The sequence below is a fragment of the Bombina bombina genome, chromosome 3, assembly GCF_027579735.1.
Source record: "Bombina bombina isolate aBomBom1 chromosome 3, aBomBom1.pri, whole genome shotgun sequence".
NCBI lineage: Eukaryota > Metazoa > Chordata > Amphibia > Anura > Bombinatoridae > Bombina > Bombina bombina.
Genome location: NC_069501.1, coordinates 35,870,213 through 35,892,409, shown reverse-complemented (window position 1 = coordinate 35,892,409; position 22,197 = coordinate 35,870,213). Strand labels below are relative to the sequence as shown.

The window sequence follows — 22,197 nt, the reverse complement described above, 5'->3', positions numbered from 1 at the left end:
GAGGGTCTACCACTCACTTCTTCCAAGACTCGTAATACCAGCATTAGGCAAGTCCCATAGAAAAGATAGGATACGCAATTGACGTAAGGGGATTTGCGGTAGCCTCGAGTTGCGGAAGAAAAGTGAGCGGTAGACCCTTTCCTGCCTGACTCGTAATACCAGCGGACGTTAAAAAGCAGCGTTGGGACCTCTCAACGCTGCTTTTTAAGGCTAATGCCAAACTCGTGATCTAGCCGTTACTTTTTCTGCTGCAAATACCTCTTCCAATACATCCAAGCATTCTGCTAGCCTTACTCGCTGCAGAACTACATTGTTTACTAAATTTTATATGATCTGAAATAATAATTACCAAGTCCTGTTCCTCGTTAGTAACAGTTAGTGTCATTGAGTCTGTAATTAACATTTGGATTTTTCTTTCATGTAATTAGCAAGAGTCCATGAGCTAGTGACGTATGGGATATACATTCCTACCAGGAGGGGCAAAGTTTCCCAAACCTTAAAATGCCCATAAATACACCCCTCACCACACCCACAAATCAGTTTTACAAACTTTGCCTCCTATGGAGGTGGTGAAGTAAGTTTGTGCTAGATTCTACGTTGATATGCGCTCCGCAGCAGGTTGGAGCCCGGTTTTCCTCTCAGCGTGCAGTGAATGTCAGAGGGATGTGAGGAGAGTATTGCCTATTTGAATGCAATGATCTCCTTCTACGGGGTCTATTTCATAGGTTCTCTGTTATCGGTCGTAGAGATTCATCTCTTACCTCTCTTTTCAGATCGACGATATACTCTTATATATATATATACCATTACCTCTGCTGATTTTCGTTTCAGTACTGGTTTGGCTTTCTACAAACATGTAGATGAGTGTCCTGGGGTAAGTAAGTCTTATTTTCTGTGACACTCTAAGCTATGGTTGGGCACTTTTATATAAAGTTCTAAATATATGTATTCAAACATTTATTTGCCTTGACTCAGGTTGTTCAACATTCCTTATTTTCAGACAGTCAGTTTCATATTTGGGATAATGCATTTGAATCAATCATTTTTTCTTACCTTAAAAAATTTGACTTTTTCCCTGTGGGCTGTTAGGCTCGCGGGGGCTGAAAATGCTTCATTTTATTGCGTCATTCTTGGCACGGACTTTTTTGGCGCAAAAAAATTTTCTGTTTCCGGCGTCATACGTGTCGCTGGAAGTTGCGTCATTTTTTGACGTTCTTTTGCGTCAAAAGTGTTGGCGTTCCGGATGTGGCGTCATTTTTGGCGCCAAAAAGCATTTAGGCGCCAAATAATGTGGGCGTCTTATTTGGCGCTAAAAAAATATGGGCGTCACTTTTGTCTCCACATTATTTAAGTCTCATTATTTATTGCTTCCGGTTGCTAGAAGCTTGTTCACTGGCATTTTTTTCCCATTCCTGAAACTGTCATTTAAGGAATTTGATCAATTTTGCTTTATATGTTGTTTTTTCTATTACATATCGCAAGATGTTCCACGTTGCAACTGAGTCAGAAGATACTTCAGGAAAATCGCTGCCCGGTGCTGGAGCTACCAAAGCTAAGTGTATCACTTTTGGTATCTGTTCCTTCAGCTGTTGTTTATATTAAATGTTATGACAACCTTGTTAATGCAGATAAAATTTCCTTTAGTACTGTTACATTACCTGTTGCTGTTCCGTCAACATCTAATACTCAGAGTGTTCCTGATAACATAAGAGATTTTGTTTCTAAATCCATTAAGAAGGCTATGTCTGTTATTTCTCCTTCTAGTATACATAAAAGTCTTTTAAAACTTCTCTTTTTTCAAATGAATTTTTAAATGAACATCATCATTCTGATACTGATAATGGTTCTTCTGGTTCAGAGGTTTCTGTCTCAGAGGTTGATGCTGATAAATCTTTGTATTTGTTCAAGATGGAATTTATTCGTTCTTTATTTAAAGAAGTATTAATTGCATTAGAAATAGAGGATTCTGGTCCTCTTGATACTAAAACTAAACGTTTAAATAAGGTTTTTAAATTTCCTGTAGTTATTCCAGAAGTGTTTCCTGTCCCTGATGCTATTTCTGAAGTAATTTCCAGGGAATGGAATAATTTGGGTAATTCATTTACTCCTTTTAAAACGTTTTAAGCAATTTTATCCTGTGCCATCTGACAGATTAGAGTTTGGGACAAAATCCCTAAGGTTAAAGGGGCTGTCTCTACTCCTGCTATATTTTTAGCGGATGTTGCTGCAGCTTCAACTTTTTGGTTAGAAGCTTTAGCGCAACAAGTAACAGATCATAATTCTCATAGCATTATTATTCTATAACATGCTAATTATTTTATTTGTGATACCATCTTTGATATCATTAGAGTTGATGTCAGGTATATGTCTCTAACTATTTTAGCTAGAAGAGCTTTATGGCTTAAAACTTGGAATGCTGATATGTCTTCTAAGTCAACTTTGCTATCCCTTTCTTTCCAGGGTAATAAATTATTCGGTTCTCAGTTGGATTCTTTTATCTCAACTGTTACTGGAAGGAAGGGAACTTTTTTACCACAGGATAAAAAATCTGAGGTAAATTTAGGTCTAATAATTGTTTTCATTCCTTTCATCACAACAAGGAACAAAAGCCTGATCCTTCATCCTCAGGAGCGGTATCAGTTTGGAAACCTTCTTCACTTTGGAATATATCCAAGCCTTATAGAAACCCAAGCCAGCTCCTAAGTCCCCATGAAGGTGCGGCCCTCATTCCAGCTCAGCTGGTATGGGGCAGTTTACGTTCTTTTCAAAGAAATTTGGATCAATTCCGTTCACAATCTCTGGTTTCAGAACATTGTTTCAGAAGGGTACAGAATTGGCTTCAAGTTAAGGCCTCCTGCAAAGAGATTTTTTTTTTCTTTCCCGTGTCCCAGTAAACCCAGCAAAGGCTCAAGCATTTCTGAAATGTGTTTCAGATCTAGAGTTGGCTGGAGTAATTATGCCAGTTCCAGTTCTGGAACAGGGGCTGGGGTTTTATTCTATCTCTTCATTGTACCAAAGAAGGTCAATTCCTTCAGACCAGTTCCGGATCTATCAATATTGAATCGTTATGTAAGGATACCAACATTCAAATGGTAACTGTAAGGACTATCCTGCCTTTTGTTCAGCAAGGGCATTATATGTCTACAATAGATTTACAGGATGCATATCTGCATATTCCGATTCATCCAGATCACTTTTAGTTTCTGAGATTCTCTTTTTTAGACAAGCATTACCAATTTTGTGGCTCTACCGTTTGGCTTAGCATCAGCTCCAAGAATTTTTACAAAGGTTCTCGGTGCCCTTCTGTCTGTATTCAGAGAACAGGGTATTGGTATTTCCTTATTTGGACGATATCTTGGTACTTGCTCAGTCTTCACATTTAACAGAATCTCATACGAATCGACTTGTGTTGTTTCTTCAAGATCATGGTTGGAGGATCAATTTACCAAATAGTTCATTGATTCCTCAGACAAGGGTAACCTTTTTAGGTTTCCAGGTAGATTCAGTGTCTATGACTCTGTCTTTGTCAGACAAGAGAAGTCTAACATTGATATCAGCTTGTCAAAACCTTCAGTCACAATCATTCCCTTTGGTAGCCTTATGCATGGAAATTTTAGGTCTTATGTCTGCTGCATCGGACGCGATCTCCTTTGCTCATTTTCACATGCGACCTCTTCAGCTCTGTATGCTGAACCAATGGTGCAGGGATTACACAAAGATATCTCAATTAATATATTTAAAACCGATTGTACGACACTCTCTGACGTGGTGGACAGATCACCATCGTTTAGTTCAGGGGGCTTCTTTTGTTCTTCCGACCTGGACTGTAATTTCAACAGATACAAGTCTTACAGGTTGGGGAGCTGTGTGGGGGTCTCTGACAGCACAAGGGGTTTGGGAATCTCAGGAGGTGAGATTACCGATCAATATTTTGGAACTCCGTGCAATTTTCAGAGCTCTTCAGTCTTGGCCTCTTCTGAAGAGAGAGTCGTTCATTTGTTTTCAGACAGACAATGTCACAACTGTGGCATACATCAATCATCAAGGAGGGACTCACAGTCCTCTGGCTATGAAAGAAGTATCTCAAATTCTGGTTTGGGCGGAATCCAGCTCCTGTCTAATCTCTGTGGTTCATTTCCCAGGTATAGACAATTGGGAAGCGCATTATCACAGTCGTCAAACGTTGTATCCGGGCGAATGGTCTCTTCACCCAGAGGTATTTCTTCACATTGTTCAAATGTGGGAACTTCCAGAAATAGATCTGATGGTTTCTCATCTAAACAAGAAACTTCCCAGGTATCTGTTCAGATCCCGGGATCCTCAGGCGGAGGCAGTGAATGCATTATCACTTCCTTGGAAGTATCATCCTGCCTATATCTCTCCGCCTCTAGTTCTTCAATCTCCAAGATTCTGAAGGAATGCTCGTTTGTTCTGCTGGTAGCTCCAGCATGGACGGATTCTTTTTCGGATGGCCTCTTGCTAACCGTGGGCTCTTCCGTTAAGACCAGACCTTCTGTCGCAAGGTCCTTTTTTCCATCAGGATTTCAAATCTTTAAATTTAAGGGTATGGAGATTGAACGCTTGATTCTTGGTCAAAGAGGTTTCTCTGACTCTGTGATTAATACTATGTTACAGGCTCGTAAATCTGTATCTAGAGAGATATATTATAGAGTCTGAAAGACTTATATTTCTTAGTGTCTTTTCATCATTTTTCCTGGCATTCTTTTAGAATTCCGAGAATTTTTTTTACAGTTTCTTCAGGATGGTTTAGATAAAGGTTTGTCCGCAAGTTCCTTGACAGGACAAATCTCTGCCCTTTCTGTTCTTTTTCACAGAAAGATTGCTAATCTTCCTGATATTCATTGTTTTGTACAAGACTTGGTTCGTATAAAACCTGTCATTCAGTCAATTTCTCCTCCTTGGAGTTTGAATTTGGTTCTGGGGGCTCTTCTAGCTCCTCCTTTTGAACCCATGCATTCATTTGGACATTAAACTTCTTTCTTGGAAAGTTTTGTTTCTTTTGGCCATCTCTTCTGCCAGAAGAGTCTCTGAATTATCTGCTCTTTCTTGTGAGTCTCCTTTTCTGATTTTTCATCAGGATAAGGCGGTGTTGCGAACTTCTTTTGAATTTTTTCCTAAGGTTGTGTATTCTAACAACATTAGTAGAGAAATTGTGGTTCCTTCATTATGTCCTAATCCTAAGAATTCTAAGGAGAAATCATTGCATTCTTTGGATGTTGTTAGAGCTTTGTAATATTATGTTGAAGCTACTAAGTCTTTCCGAAAGACTTCTAGTCTATTTTTCATCTTTTCTGGTTCTAGAAAAAGCCAGAAAGCTTCTGCCATTTCTTTGGCATCTTGGTTGAAATCTTTAACTCATCATGCCTATGTCGAGTCGGGTAAAACTCCGCCTCAAAGGATTACAGCTCATTCTACTAGGTCAGTTTCTACTTCCTGGGCGTTTAGGAATGAAGCTTCGGTTGGTCAGATTTGCAAAGCAGCAACTTGGTCCTCTTTGCATACTTTTACTAAATTCTACCATTTTGATGTGTTTTCTTCTTCTGAAGCAGTTTTTGGTAGAAAAGTACTTCAGGCAGCGGTTTCAGTTTGAATCTTCTGCTTATGTTTTCATTAAACTTTATTTTGGGTGTGGATTATTTTCAGCAGGAATTGGCTGTCTTTATTTTATCCCTCCCTCTCTAGTGACTCTTGCGTGGAAAGATCCACATCTTGGGTAGTCATTATCCCATACGTCACTAGCTCATGGACTCTTGCTAATTACATGAAAGAAAACATAATTTATGTAAGAACTTACCTGATAAATTCATTTCTTTCATATTAGCAAGAGTCCATGAGGCCCACCCTTTTTGTGGTGGTTATGATTTTTTTGTATAAAGCACAATTATTCCAATTCCTTATATTTATGCTTCACACTTTTTTCTTATCACCCCACTTCTTGGCTATTCGTTAAACTGATTTGTGGGTGTGGTGAGGGGTGTATTTATAGGCATTTTAAGGTTTGGGAAACTTTGCCCCTCCTGGTAGGAATGTATATCCCATACGTCACTAGCTCATGGACTCTTGCTAATATGAAAGAAATGAATTTATCAGGTAAGTTCTTACATAAATTATGTTTTTTCCATAAATGCATAATTTTACACTTTCCATTGTTAATCTTTAGATCCCAGTCATTTGTCCAATCCTCCAATTTTTGTATATCAGTTCTCATTTTGTCTACCCCCACCTCCCCTGTAGCCCTTTGCTGATATCTCTGATAAATATGTTAAATAAAGCAGGCCCAAGAACTGACCCCTGAGGAACACCACTAACAACTGCCCCCTCTGCTGGATGTACTCCATTTACCAAGACACTCTGTTTTCGATTCTTAAAGGGACACTAAACCCAATTTTTTTCTTTCATGATTCAGATAGAGCATGCAATTTTAATCAAATTTCTAATTTACTTCTATTATCAATTTTTCTTCATTCTCTTGCTATCTTTATTTGAAAAATAAGGAATCTAAGCTAAGGATCCAGCCAATTGTTTGGTTCAGAACCATGGACAATACTTTTTTCTTGGTTCTGTCCAATCAGCAAGGACAACCCAGGTTGTTCACCAAAAATAGGCCGGCATCTAAACTTACATTCTTGCTTTTCAAATAACGATACCAAGAGAATCAAGAAAATTTGATAATAGGAGTAAATTAGAAAGTTGCTTAAAATTGCATTCTCTATCTGAATCACGAAAGAAAAATTTGGGTTCAGTGTCCCTTTAAGCCAGCATTCTACCCAGTTCACAATTTTTAAGTCTAGATCAAGTAGATACAGTTTGTGAATTAGTTTGTTGTGTGGGACAGTGTCAAATACTTTGCTGAAATCTAGATATGCTAAGTCAACTGATCCACCCTGGTCTAATACTTTTGTTACATAATCAAAGAAGCCAATTAGATTGGTCTAACATGATGTCCCTGAAGTAAAACCATGCTGATTTTTGTTCTTTATGTAAGTCATAATTATTTATTTTAAGAGACTTTCCATTAATTTCCCTACTACTGAAGTTAAACTAACTGGCCTGTAGTTACCAGATTCATCCCTTCTGCCTTTTAATGAAGAGGTACTACATTCACTATTATCCAATCATCTGGAACAACTCCTGTTAATAATCACTGCTTAAACAGATCAGTTAAAGGGGCTGTCAGTACAGTTTATTTAAATGCCTTGGATGAATATTATCAGGACCCACTTACTTTTTTATATTTATTTTTGATAATGCCAATAAAACCTAATCCTCTGTAAAAAGATTAGTGCTAAGCTCATTTCCATTTGTTGTATCATCCGTTAAAGTAGACATTCTATCTTCACAATCTTTTGTAAAGACAAAACAGAAGTAATTATCAAGACAATCTGCAATGTGTTTATCTTCTTCTACTATTTTACCATCAACTGTTTTCAATTTTATGATGTCAACAACATAATTCTATGGATTCATCCTGCATTCTGTCAATATTTCAGGATGGTAGTGATGATATGAGGAATATGGTCTTGGCAGATACTAGGCTAAACATAGTACTAACCATGTGAATCCCTTAATGGCTACAGTGAGTCTACCCTTCTTCTAACAGCTACTTCCAGCAGAATAATGCGCCATGTCACAAATCATGCGTTGTCTTAAGATGGTTCCCCTAACATAACAATGAGTTCAGTGAGCTGCACAGTCACCAGATGTTCTGTCTTCTGTCTGTTATACCTTACTGCTAGACTGTCCTGTCATCTGACTGTTATACCTTACTGCTAGACTGTCCTGTTGTCTGTCTGTTATACCTTACTGCTAGACTGTCCTATCTTCTGTCTGTTATAATTTACTGCTAAACTGTCCTGTTGTCTGTCTGTAATACCTTACTGCTAGACTGTCCTGTTGTCTGTCTGTAATACCTTACTGCTAGACTGTCCTGTTGTCTGTCTGTTATAACTTACTGCTACACTGTCCTGTTGTCTGTCTGTTATACCTTACTGCTAGACTGTCCTGTCATCTGACTGTTATACCTTACTGCTAGACTGTCCTGTTGTCTGTCTGTTATACCTTACTGCTAGACTGTCCTATCTTCTGTCTGTTATAATTTACTGCTAAACTGTCCTGTTGTCTGTCTGTAATACCTTACTGCTAGACTGTCCTGTTGTCTGTCTGTAATACCTTACTGCTAGACTGTCCTGTTGTCTGTCTGTTATAACTTACTGCTACACTGTCCTGTTGTCTGTCTGTTATACCTTACTGCTAGACTGCTGCTAGACTGTCCTGTTGTCTGTCTTTTATAACTTACTGCTAGACTGTCCTATCTTCTGTCTGTTATAACTTACTGCTAGACTGTCCTATCGTCTGCCTGTTATAACTTATTGCTGGACTGTTCTGTCATCTGTCTGTTATACATTACTGCTAGACTGTCCTGTCTTCTGTCTGTTATACATTACTGCTAGACTGTCCTGTTGTCTGTCTGTTATACCTTACTGCTAGACTGTCCTGTCATCTGACTGTTATACCTTACTACACTAGACTGTCCTATCTTCTGTCTGTTATACCTTACTGCTAGACTGTCATATCCTCTCTCTGTTATAGCTTACTGCTAGAGTGTCCTGTCATCTGACTGTTATACTTTACTGTTAGACTGTCCTGTAGTCTGTCTATTATACCTTACTGCTAGACTGTCTTGTCTTCTGTCTGTTATACCTTACTGCTAGACTGTCCTGTCATCTGACTGTTATACCTTACTGCTAGACTTTCCTGTTTTCTGTCTGTTTTACCTTACTGCTAGACTGTCCTGTTGTCTGTCTGTTATACCTTACTTCTAGACTGTCATGTCTTCTGTCTGTTATACCTTACTGCTAGACTGTCCTGTCATCTGACTGTTATAACTTACTGCTAGACTGTCCTGTCTTCTGTCTGTTATACCTTACTGCTAGACTGTCCTGTCTTCTGACTGTTATGCCTTACTGCTAGACTGTCCTATCTTCTGTCTGTTATACCTTACTGATAGACTGTCCTGTCATCTGACTGTTATACCTTACTACTAGACTGTCCTGTCATCTGACTGTTATACCTTACTGCTAGACTGTCCTGTCTTCTGACTGTTATACTTAACTGCTTGACTGTCCTGTTATCTGTCTGTTATACCTTACTGCTAGACTGTCCTGTCTTCTGTCTGTTATACATAGTCTGCTAGACTGTCCTATCCTCTGTCTGTTATACCTTACTGCTAGACTTTCCTGTCATCTGACTGTTATACCTTACTGCTAGACTGTCCTGTCTTCTGTCTGTTATACCTTACTGCTAGACTGTCCTGTCATCTGACTGTTATACCTTACTGCTAGACTGTCCTATCTTCTGTCTCTTATACATTACTGCTAGACTGTCCTGTCTTCTGACTGTTATACCTTACTGCTAGACTGTCCTGTTATCTGTATTTTATACCTTACTGCTAGACTGTCCTGTCTTCTGTCTGGTATACCTTACTTTTAGACTATCCTATTTTCTGCCGGTTATACCTTACTGCTAGACTGTTCTATCCTATGTCTGTTATACCTTACTGCTAGACTGTCCTGTTATCTGACTGTTATACCTTACTGCTAGACTGTCATATCCTCTGTCTGTTATCAGTTGCATCACTAGGGTTGGTGTCACCCGGTGCGGTAAGTTATGGTGTCACCCCTCCTCCCCCAGAAAGCAGACACACACAAACACAAAAACACAGGCACACAAACATAAAAACACTCAGACACACACACATACAGAATATGTAAACTGCACTGCATTAATTATAAATCCCATGCCTAGAGCTGCTCTCTGGCTCAGCAGAGCATCAAATGAAAGATAAACAGAGCACTTTAAAAAAAAAATCACTAAAGAAAAGGTTTAGGCACGCAAACTATAAAAATTCTGCTCTCTGACTCTGTTCCAAGTCTGTCAGTGCACAGCCCCGGGCCACGTCCCTACCACTTCTTATGGCCAATCACCTCTGCCCACCCCCACACCCCCGCCCGCCCTTCCCTCCTACCTCTTCAGTGTGCACTTAGTGTACCATAATCGTACCGATCTGGTGGGCATCATACGTGGTTCCTTCACTTTAGAGACAGTGTCAGACAGTCATGCGGTCAGGTGCCAGGGATCCCCTTCACGATTTCCCGGTTCCCGTTTAGAGAGACAGCACAGCAGTGAGTGACTCCACTGCTCCACATGTCACTGAGCAGTGGGCACAGATTGGCAGGCAGGTTTAGGCTAGCAGCGCAACTTCGCAAGCCCCACGGCACGCCCACAACATTCATAGTGAACTTGGGCAGGGGAGGAGCAAAGTACAAACAAGCAAAAGCAGCCGGGAAAACTATTTGTGATAATTGCAGCGCTGGCTCAAGGGGAAAAAAAATTAAGTGTCTACAACTTCCCCAGTCCCACTAATGTTCACAAATGCTGGCCCCTCTAATAAAAAAATGTATGCATCTCTACATTGTATTTCTTTGAATTTCAATAAAATTAAAAAAAAAAAAAAAAAAATGATGGTGGTGTCAACCCTCTGGAGGGTGTCACCCAGGTGCGGCTCGCACCCCCTAGTGACGCCACTGTCTGTTATATCTTACTGCTAGACTGTCCTGTCTTCTGTCTGTTATACCTTACTGCTAGACTGTCCTATTGTCTGTCTTTTGTACCTTACTACTAGACTGTGATATCTTCTGTCTGTTATACCTTACTGCTAGACTGTCCTGTTGTCTGTCTGTTATACCTTACTGCTAGACTGTCATATCCTCTGTCTGTTATACCTTAATACTAGACTGTCCTATCTTCTGTCTGTTGTACCTTATTGCTGGACTGTCCTATCGTCTGTCTGCTGTACCTTATTGCTGGAATGTCCTATTGTCTGTCTGCTGTACCCTATTGCTGGACTATCTTATCGTCTGTCTGCTGTACCTTATTGCTGGACTGTCCTATCGTCTGTCTGCTGTACCTTATTGCTGGACTGTTCTATCGTCTGTCTGTGTCATACCTTACTGCTAGACTGTCCTGTTGTCCCTTACTACTAGACTGTGATATCCTCTGTCTGTTATACCTTACTGTTAGACTGTCCTGTTGTCTGTCTTTTATACCTTACTACTAGACTGTCCTTTTGTCTGTCTGTTATACCTTACTGCTAGACTGTCCTGTGTTGTGACTGTTATAGCTTACTGCTAGACTTTCATATTCTCTGTATGTTATACCTTACTGGTAGACTGTCCTGTCGTCTGTCTGTTATACCGTACAGCTAGACTGTCATGTCTTCTGTCTGTTATACCTTACTGCTGGACTATCCTATCCTATATCTGTTATACCTTACTTCTAGACTGTCCTGTTGTCTGTCTGTTGTACCTTACTGCTAGACTGTGATATCTTCTGCCTGTTATACCTTACTGCTAGACTGTCATATCCTCTGTCCGTTATACCTTACTACTAGACTGTCCTATCTTCTGTCTGTTGTACCTTATTGCTGGACTGTCCTATTGTCTGTCTGCTGTACCCTATTGCTGGACTGTCCTATCGTCTGTCTGCTGTACCTTATTGCTAGGCTGTCCTATCGTCTGTCTGATCTATCTTATTGCTGGACTGTCCTATCGTCTGTGTCATACTATACTGCTAGACTGTCCTGTTGTCTGTCTTTTATACCTTACTGCTAGACTGTCATATTCTCTGTATGTTATACCTTACTGCTAGACTGTCCTGTCGTCTGTCTGTCGTACCTTATTGCTGGACTGTCCTGTCGTCTATCTGTTATACCTTACTGCTAGGCTGTCCTGTTGCCTGTCTGTTATACCTTACTGCTAGACTGTCCTGTTATCTGTCTCTTATACCTTACTGCTAGACTGTCCTGTTCTCTGTATGTTATACCTTACTGTTAGACTGTCCTGTCGTCTGTCTGTTGTACATTATTGCTGGACTGTCCTGTCGTCTATCTGTTATACCTTACTGCTAGACTGTCCTGTTGTCTGTCTGTTATACCTTACTGGTAAACTGTCATGTTGTCTGTCTGTTATACCTTACTACTAGACTGTTCTGTTATCTATCTGTTATCCCTTACTGCTAGACTGTCCTGCTGTCTGTCTGTTATACCTTACTGCTAGACTGTCCTGTTATCTGTCTCTTATACCTTACTGCTAGACTGTCCTGTTCTCTTTATGTTATACCTTACTGCTAGACTGTCCTGTCGTCTCTCTGTTTTACCTTATTGCTGGACTGTACTGTCGTCTATCTGTTATACCTTACTGCTAGACTGTCCTGTTGTCTGTCTGTTATACCTTACTGGTAGACTGTCCTGTTGTCTGTCTGTTATACCTTACTACTAGACTGTCCTGTTGTCTGTCTGTTATACCTTACTGCTAGACTGTCCTGTTGTCTGTCCGTTATACCTTATTGCTAGACTGTCATGTTATCTGTCTCTTATACCTTACTGCTAGACTGTCCTGTTATCTGTCTGTTATACTTTACTGCTAGACTGTCATGTTATCTGTCTGTTATACCTTACTGCTAGACTGTCCTGTTATCTGTCTGTTATACCGTACTGCTAGACTGTCCTGTTATCTGTCTGTTATACCGTACTGCTAGACTGTCCTGTTATCTGTCTGTTATACCTTACTGCTAGACTGTCCTGTTATCTGTCTGTTATACTTTACTGCTAGACTGTCATGTTATCTGTCTGTTATACCTTACTGCTAGACTGTCCTGTTATCTGTCTGTTATACCGTACTGCTAGACTGTCCTGTTATCTGTCTGTTATACTTTACTGCTAGACTGTCATGTTGTCTGTCTGTTGTATCTTACTGCTGGACTGTTCAGTTGCCTGTCAATTATACGTTATAGCTTGACTTACCTGTCTGCTGACAGGACCATGCCTTCTTTTAATTAAATTATTGGTCTTTTCCCTTAGGGTGAAGGTGAGTCTCGATGGCCAATTTCTGCACTATATCTTCCCCTACCAGTTTTTAGACTCCCCTGAATGGGAATCTCTGCATCCATCTGAGGAAGGGGCATTCCAGGTGAGGTGTTTATAAAGTCCCAATCTGTTTACTCTTGAGTCCCCCTGTGTGACTAATTGTCTTTATTGAATTGTTTGTATTTAGTATAGACCTGACCCATATGTTTTACTGTCATTAGCAGAGTCTAATCCTAACATTGGTTGTCTTATTATATCATAAGGGCAGAGTTAATGAGGTTTACTTCTCTTGTAGTTGCTTCTCTGTGTAACCAGACTTTCCCTGTTGTCTGTAAGGGAAATATATGAATCTTCACTCATCATTTATGCCATACAATGATACAAGATAACAAGATGTTAGAAGACACCAGGGATAAACATTTTAAAAGAAAAGGCACAGAAGTTTTATGACATTTAATTATTTCACCAAATGAATTTTGTGCCACTTATTTAAAGAGGCATAAACCCTAAAATGTTCTCTCATTATTAAGAGAGAGCATACAATTTGATATATAAAGAAGAATATGCACAGATGCAGATCTAAAAATCCAGTATAAAACCTTTTAAAAGCTTACTTTAGCACTGTTAATGAAGTTAGCCTGGACACTGAGTGAAAGGGGCAGGGAGCAGACACTCTTCCAGAAGTATGGTGCGCAGCTGCAATTAGCGGCCTTCTAATTACCAAAAAGCAATGGGAAAACCATGTATGTCTGCTATTTCTGAACAAAGCGGATCCCAGAGAATCATTTACAGTAATTTGTCTTATAACTGCAGTACTGTAGTTGTGTGTATATAATTTCAGTGATAAACCCAGTTTGTAAAAAAAGTGAAACAATGACAAAAAAATATACCAAAATGGGCCGACAGTACATCAATACTTTGTCTACAATAATTCAGATAGGGCATGCAATTTAAAACAACTTTCCAATTTACCTTTATCACTAAATTTGCTTTGTTCTCTATGTATTCTTTCTTGAAGCTAAACCTAGGTAGGCTCATAAGCTAATTTCTAAGCCGCTGAAGGCCGCCTCTTATCTCAGAGCATTTTGACAGTTTTTCCCAGCTACATAGTGCTAGTTCATGTGTGCCATTAAGATAACATGACACATAACAGAGTCAGCACTGATTGGCTATAATGCAAGTCTTTAAATAGCACTGAGATAAGCGGACAGTCTGCAGAGGCTTAGATACAAGGTAATCACAGAGGTAAAAAGTCTATTAATATAACTGAGATAAGGGGCAGTCTGCAGAGGCTTAGATACAATGTAATCACAGAGGTAAAAAGTGTATTATTATAACTGAGATAAGGGGCAGTCTGCAGAGGCTTAGATACAATGTAATCACAGAGGTAAAAAGTATATTAATATAACTGAGATAAGGGGCAGTCTGCAGAGGCTTAGATACAAGGTAATCACAGAGGTAAAAAGTATATTAATATAACTGAGATAAGGGGCAGTCTGCAGAGGCTTAGATACAAGGTAATCACAGAGGTAAAAAGTATATTAATATAACTGAGATAAGGGGCAGTCTGCAGAGGCTTAGATACAATGTAATCACAGAGGTAAAAAGTATATTAATATAACTGAGATAAGGGGCAGTCTGCAGAGGCTGAGATACAGGGTAATCACAGAGGTAAAAAGTATATTAATATAACTGAGATAAGGAGCAGTCTGCAGAGGCTTAGATACAAGGTAATCAGAGAGGTACAAAGCATATTAATATAACTGAGATAAGGGGGCAGTCAGCAGAGGCTTAGATACAAGGTAATCACTGAGGTAAAAAGTATATTAATATAACTGAGATAAGGGGCAGTCTGCAGAGGCTTAGATACAAGGTAATCAGAGAGGTACAAAGCATATTAATATAACTGAGATAAGGGGGCAGTCAGCAGAGGCTTAGATACAAGGTAATCACCGAGGTAAAAAGTATATTAATATAACTGAGATAAGGGGCAGTCTGCAGAGGCTTAGATACAATGAAATCACAGAGGTAAAAAGTCTATTAATATAACAGTGTTGGCTTTCTGGAGTAGACTGGAACAGCTGATCCTTATATAATACATAGCATTGCACATATAATATAAATGTACTTTACGCCCTGCTGAATCCCCTTTTGTGTCTTTCAGGTGACCCTAACGGCAGAGACAGACTGTACATATGTGAGTTGGCCAAGGAAGAAGCTGTATCTTCTACTAGCCAAGGAAAAATACATTGCACGTCTGTTCTCTGTGCTCCTCGGATTTGATATCTCCCAGAAACTCTACGCTCTCAATGATAAACTCTTCGCTAAGTTTGGGTTACGCTTTGACATTCGTCTGCCAAGCCTCTACCATGTACTGGGGCCTTGCTCGGGGTCAGTCGGAGATATAGAATCTGTTGCAGAGCCACTGGCTTCTCTCATCCCACAGGACCATGCGCCCATACACAAGGTCGCTCCAGTTCTTCCTCACCAGCCCCCTGGCAACAAGGGTACCCGGCCTGATAGTGGCAATATGGGTGAGGACTCCAGCAGCCTAATCCTGGAGGATTTTGCAGAGCTACCTGGTTCTTTTATGGATTATGTGAGCGAGGGGGAGTATATGAAGTGAGAGGGGGCAGCTGGTATGGGAGTGCCCAGTAAGTACCACCCTGCCTGCCCTCTGATGTGAAGCATCCGGTTGTGCTTTTTTATGCATTTAACCTGTTTGTTCAGCATTGCCTGATATGCAGGGGGGTTGGGGGTGGTGGTGTCTGCATCAAAGGAAGCATTAGACCTGTGCAAGCGATTTTGGGTGAATGCTTAAATCAATGTGCTGCCTACATCAGAAATACAATGAACTAATGCATGTGACAAAAATCTAGTTGATTTGTTCCTCTGGTTCAAGGTGGGAAGGGCTTTTCTGCAGGTGAAGAGGCGTCACATTTACACTAGTTGAGAAGTTGATTCCAGTTGATTGACTCCTGTGTCAGCCAATAAGTATGTACTCTTTACTTTTGTTATTAGCCAATATTACCCAGAAGGGGGTGGCTTAGAAAGTCAGTTTGCTGTCCACTTGCCTTGCCAGTGCCATTATACACACATATTTAGACAGGGAGGGGAAGAATAAGAAAGAGAGGGAAAAAAATAGAGAGGAGAGAGAAGAGGAGAAATAGGTAAAAAAAAACAAAGAATTTTTGTACTGCTGTTGGCTTGTAGCACTAACACTAGCTACTACCGTAACTTTATTTGACTTTGAAAGGATATAAAGATCAAAACTGAAATGTGCACATGTGCATTTCAATTTGAAATAGAAGCATTTTTCAATATAATTCCATTAGCAAAATTGCTTCTTATGTTATTACTTTTTTCTGCAACATAAGCACATATGCTGTGAGGGCCCGTGCACCAAACACTGTGCCTGCTCAGAGAGTAGGAGTTGATGTGTATTGCTTTTGAAGACGTAATTTGTGTCATACAAGCCACTTCTAACTCTCTGAGAATGTGTAGTGTCTGAATACTGGTGCACAGGCACAAACAAGATATGCGCATATGCCACTGAAAAATAGTAATAACTTTTAGTATATTGCAAAAATGATTCTATTTCAAATTGAAATGCACATTTCATGTTTGACCTTTCTATGCCTTTAAGCTTCTGTCTATCTGTTCCTCTTCTACTGTAAATACATTTCCTCTAGAATATAGTTGGTGAAACAATTTCCAAACAACATGAACAAACATTGAAACTAAATAAATTCTTTTGTTGTAAATTATTAATCTGAAACAAGTTTTTTTTTTATCAATTAAAGGAATAGTCTAATCAAAATGATCAATTTTTCTTTGTCCTCTTGGTATTTTTATTTGAAAAAGCTGGAATGTAAGCTTAGGAGCCAGCCCATGTTTGGTTCAGAACCTGGGTAGCGCTTGCTGATTGGTGGCTACATTTAGACACCAATCAGCAAGGTACTACCCAGGTTCTGGGTAGTGCCTTGCTGATTGGAGCCGGCCCATGTTTGGTTCAGAACCTGGGTAGCGCTTGCTGATTGGTGGCTACATTTAGACACCAATCAGCAAGGCACTACCCAGGTTCTGAACCAAAAATACAGCTTTTTTCAAATAAAGATACTAAGAGAACAAATAATTGATAATAGTAGTAAATTAGAAAGTTGCTTAAAATTGCTTCCTCTATCTGATTCATAAAAGAATAAAATTGTGTTTTGAATCCCTTTAACCCTTTGGCAGCCAGATGATTAGTTTACTAAATTAATTGTACCCATGAACAGCGCTACGGAATATGTTGGCGCTTTATAAATAAAGTATAATAATAATTACAGTATGCGATTGGATATGTGCATATTACAAACAAACATGTTAAAGAACATTGGAAAAGGAAATATTCATAATTACACGTCGGGTTTGCGCTAATGAGAATATCTCATGGTGTTTGCGTGGGAGAGTGGGTGTTTTTCCCACTTTTTTTTCTCCTTTGACTTCTATGGGGGAATACGTGGTCACGCACGCGATATTGCAAGTTGAGATTGTTGCACTAGTCACTTTACTGCTTGAGCAAAATAGTTTTTTTTTTAAATTTGTAATACGAGCGCAACCCTACTAGCGCAAAAAGCTTAACTCTTGCCGAGTTTTCGCAATCACAAAATGTTTTTACTGCGCCACTTGTAATTTAGCCCTTAATGTAAATAAACTTTATTCTTAAAAAATATCTAACAGTAATTTAAAGGGATGTGGTATTTGATAAGGTTATATATATATATATATATATATATATATATATATATATATATACAGTATATATACACACAGTATGTGTGTGAGTGTGTATGTACATATATATATATATATATATACACACACAGCATGGGGGGTAGTTATCAAGCCGTCAACCTCAAATACGCTGGAATTCCGCAGCGTATTTGTGGCGAGGCTGATTCGCCTTAGTTATCAAAGGCTAGAGACCAGCAAAAGTAGAATTTAGTGACGTAAGCTTCGATCCGCCGGACTCAGTCCGACACAGATCGATTCTTACGTCACTCCAGATGTTCCGCACACAAGTGCGGCACAATCTGACTACTTTTGCTAGTTATCAAAAAACTAGCAGGTACGCTCTGCACTTTTCCGGCCCAGCGTACCTGGTTTTCAAACCGCCGCCCTGGAGGTGGCGGATCCCATAGGAATCAATGGGAGTCTGACCATAGCGAAAGTTCATGTTCGCTGCTGCCAGACATCCCATTGATTCCTATGGTAAACGTCTGCACCTAACACCCTAACATGTACCCCGAGTCTAAACACCCCTAATCTGTCCCCCCCTACACCGCCGCAACTAAATAAAGTTATTACCCCATAAACCGCTGCTCCCGGAGCCCACCGCCACTCTAATAAACTTATTACCCCCTAAACCGCCGCTCCCGGAGCCTACCGCAAGCTATAATAAATATGTTAACCCCTAAACCGCCGCTCCCTGACCCCGCCACAACTATAATATATGTATTAACCCCTAAACCGCTGCTCCCAGACCCCGCCGCCACCTACATGATACCTATTAACCCCTATCCTGCCCCCCTACACCGTCGCCACCTATAATACATTTATTAACCCCTATCCTGCCGCCCCTATACCGTCGCCACCTATAATAAAGTTATTAACCCCTATCCTGCCGATCCCGGACCTCGCCGCAACTAAATAAATAGTTTAACCCCTAAACCGCCGCTCCCGGACCCCGCCGCAACCTATCTTAAACTTATTAACCCATATCCTGCCCCCCCTACACCGTCGCCACCTATAATAAATTTATTAACCCCTATCCTGCCCCCCCCTACACCGCCGCCACTGTAATAAATTTATTAACCTCTAAACCTAAGTCTAACACTAAACCTAACACCCCGCTAACTTAAATATGAATTAAATAAATCTAAATAATATTTCTATTATTAACTAAATGAATCCTATTTAAAACTAAATACTTACCTATAAAATAAACCCTAATATAGCTACAATATAAATAATAATTATATTGTAGCTATCTTAGGATTTATTTTTATTTTACAGACATCTTTCAATTTATTTTAACTAGGTACAATAGCTATTAAATAGTTATTAACTATTTAATAGCTTACCTAGTTCAAATAAAGAGAAATTTACCTGTGAAATAAATCCTAACCTAAGTTACAATTACACCTATACTTTAATAAATTATTCCTATTTAAACTAAATACTTACCTGTAAAATAAACCCTAAGATAGCTACAATATAATTAATAATTACATTTTAGCTATTTTAGGATTTATATTTATTTTACAGGTAACTTTGTATTTATTTTAGCTAGTTAGAATAGGTATTAAATAGTTATTAACTATTTAATAACTACCTAGCTAAAAGAAATACAAAATTACCTGTAAAATAAATCCTAACCTAAGTTACAATTAAACCTAACACTACACTATCATTAAATTAATTAAATAAATTACCTACAAATAACTACAATTAAATACAATTACATAAACTAACTAAAGTACAAAAAATAAAAAAAGCTAAGTTACAAAAAATAAAAAAAATAAGTTACAAACATTTAAAAAATATTACAACAATTTTAAGCTAATTACACCTAATCTAAGCCCCCTAATAAAATAACAAAGCCCCCCAAAATAAAAAAATGCCCTACCCTATTCTAAATTTAAAAAGTTCAAAGCTCTTTTACCTTACCAGCCCTTAAAAGGGCCTTTTGCGGGGCATGCCCCAAAGAAAACAGCTCTTTTGCCTGTAAAAGAAAAATACAACCCCCCCAACGTTAAAACCCACCACCCACATACCCCTAATCTAACCCAAACCCCCCTTAAATAAACCTAACACTACCCCCCTGAAGATCATCCTACCTTGAGTCGTCTTCACTCAGCCGGGCCACCGATGGAACCGAAGAGGAGATCCGGAGAGGCAGAAGTGATCCTCCAAGGGGCGCTGAAGAAGTCTTCCATCCGATGAAGTGATCCTCCAAGGGGCGCTGAAGAAGTCTTCCATCCGGGCGATGTCATCTTCCAAGCGGCGCTGAAGAAGTCTTCCATCCGGGCGATGTCATCTTCCAAGCGGGGTCTTCAATCTTCTTTCTTCAGGATCCATCTTCATCCCGCCGACGCGGAACATCCTTCTTCCCCGACGGACTAACGAAGAATGAAGGCTCCTTTAAGGGACGTCATCCAAGATGGCGTCCCTTCAATTCCGATTGGCTGATAGGATTCTATCAGCCAATCGGAATTAAGGTAGGAAAAATCTGATTGGCTGATTGAATCAGCCAATCAGATTGAGCTTGCATTCTATTGGCTGATCGGAACAGCCAATAGAATGCAAGCTCAATCTGATTGGCTGATTGGATCAGATGACATTGCCTGGATGGAAGACTTCTTCAGCGCCCCTTGGAGGATCACTTCATCGGATGGAAGACTTCTTCAGCGCCCCTTGGAGGATCACTTCTGCCGCTCCGGATCTCCTCTTCGGTTCCATCGGTGGCTCGGCTGAGTGAAGACGACTCAAGGTAGGATGATCTTCAGGGGGGTAGTGTTAGGATTATTTAAGGGGGGTTTGGGTTAGATTAGGGGTATGTGGGTGGTGGGTTTTAACATTGGGGGGGTTGTATTTTTCTTTTACGGGCAAAAGAGCTGTTTTCTTTGGGGCATGCCCCGCAAAAGGCCCTTTTAAGGGCTGGTAAGGTAAAAGAGCTTTGAACTTTTTAAATTTAGAATAGGGTAGGGCATTTTTTTATTTTGGGGGACTTTGTTATTTTATTACGGGGCTTAGATTAGGTGTAATTAGCTTAAAATTGTTGTAATATTTTTTAAATGTTTGTAACTTATTTTTTTTATTTTTTGTAACTTAGCTTTTTTTATTTTTTGTACTTTAGTTAGTTTATTTAATTGTAGTTATATTGTAGCTATCTTAGGGTTTATTTTACAGGTAAGTATTTAGTTTTAAATAGGAATAATTTATTAAAGTATAGTGTAGTGTTAGGTGTAATTGTAACTTAGGTTAGGATTTATTTTACAGGTAAATTTCTCTTTATTTTAGCTAGGTAACTATTAAATAGTTAATAACTATTTAATAGCTATTGTACCTGGTTAAAATAAATTGAAAGATGCCTGTAAAATAAAAATAAATCCTAAGATAGCTACAATATAATTATTATTTATATTGTAGCTATCTTAGGCCTAGATTTGGAGTTTGGCGGTAGCCGTGAAAACCAGCGTTAGAGGCTCCTAACGCTGGTTTTAGGCTACCTCCGGTATTTGGAGTCAGTCAAAAAAGGGTCTAACGCTCACTTTTCAGCCGCGACTTTTCCATACCGCAGATCCCCTTACGTAAATTGCGTATCCTATCTTTTCAATGGGATCTTTCTAACTCCGGTATTTAGAGTCGTGGCTGAAGTGAGCGTTAGAAATCTAACGACAAAACTCCAGCCGCAGAAAAAAGTCAGTAGTTTTGGGCTAACGCCGGTTCATAAAGCTCTTAACTACTGTGCTTTAAAGTACACTAACACCCATAAACTACCTATGTACCCCTAAACCGAGGTCCCCCCACATCGCCGCCACTCGATTAAAATTTTTTAACCCCTAATCTGCCGACCGCCACCTACGTTATACTTATGTACCCCTAATCTGCTGCCCCTAACACCGCCGACCCCTATATTATATTTATTAACCCCTAACCTGCCCCCCACAATGTCGCAGCCAGCTACCTACAATAATTAACCCCTAATCTGCCGACCGCCAAGAGCCGCCACCTACATTATAGCTATGTACCCCTAATCTGCTGCCCCTAACACCGCCGACCCCTATATTATATTTATTAACCCCTAATCTGCCCCCCACAACGTCGCCGCCAACTACCTACAATAATTAACCCCTAATCTGCCGAGCGGACCGCACTGCTACTCTATTAAATTTATTAACCCCTAAAGCTAATTCTAACCCTAACACCCCCCTAAGTTAAATATAATTTTATTCTAACGAAATAAATTATTTCTTATTAAATAAATTATTCCTATTTAAAGCTAAATACTTACCTGTAAAATAAACCCTAATATAGCTACAATATAACGAATAATTACATTGTAGCTATTTTAGGATTAATATTTATTTTACAGGCAACGTTGTAATTATTTTAACCAGGTACAATAGCTATTAAATAGTTAAGAACTATTTAATAGTTACCTAGTTAAAATAATAACAAAATTACCTGTAAAATAAATCCTAACCTAA

The 22,197-nt window shown here is 39.4% G+C and overlaps 1 protein-coding gene across 4 annotated transcripts in view; it reads left to right on the top strand.

Moving 5' to 3' along the window:
• Positions 1–22,197, top strand: part of POPDC2 (popeye domain containing 2) — a 182,937-nt gene that overhangs the window by 124,588 nt on the left and 36,152 nt on the right. For all 4 annotated transcript variants that reach the window (XM_053705784.1, XM_053705783.1, XM_053705782.1 and 1 more), the window contains 2 exons: positions 12,938–13,046; positions 15,108–15,597. In XM_053705784.1, the coding sequence (XP_053561759.1) occupies positions 12,938–13,046; positions 15,108–15,569 (571 nt within the window). In that variant the 3' untranslated portion in view covers positions 15,570–15,597. The remainder of the gene's footprint in view (positions 1–12,937; positions 13,047–15,107; positions 15,598–22,197) is intronic.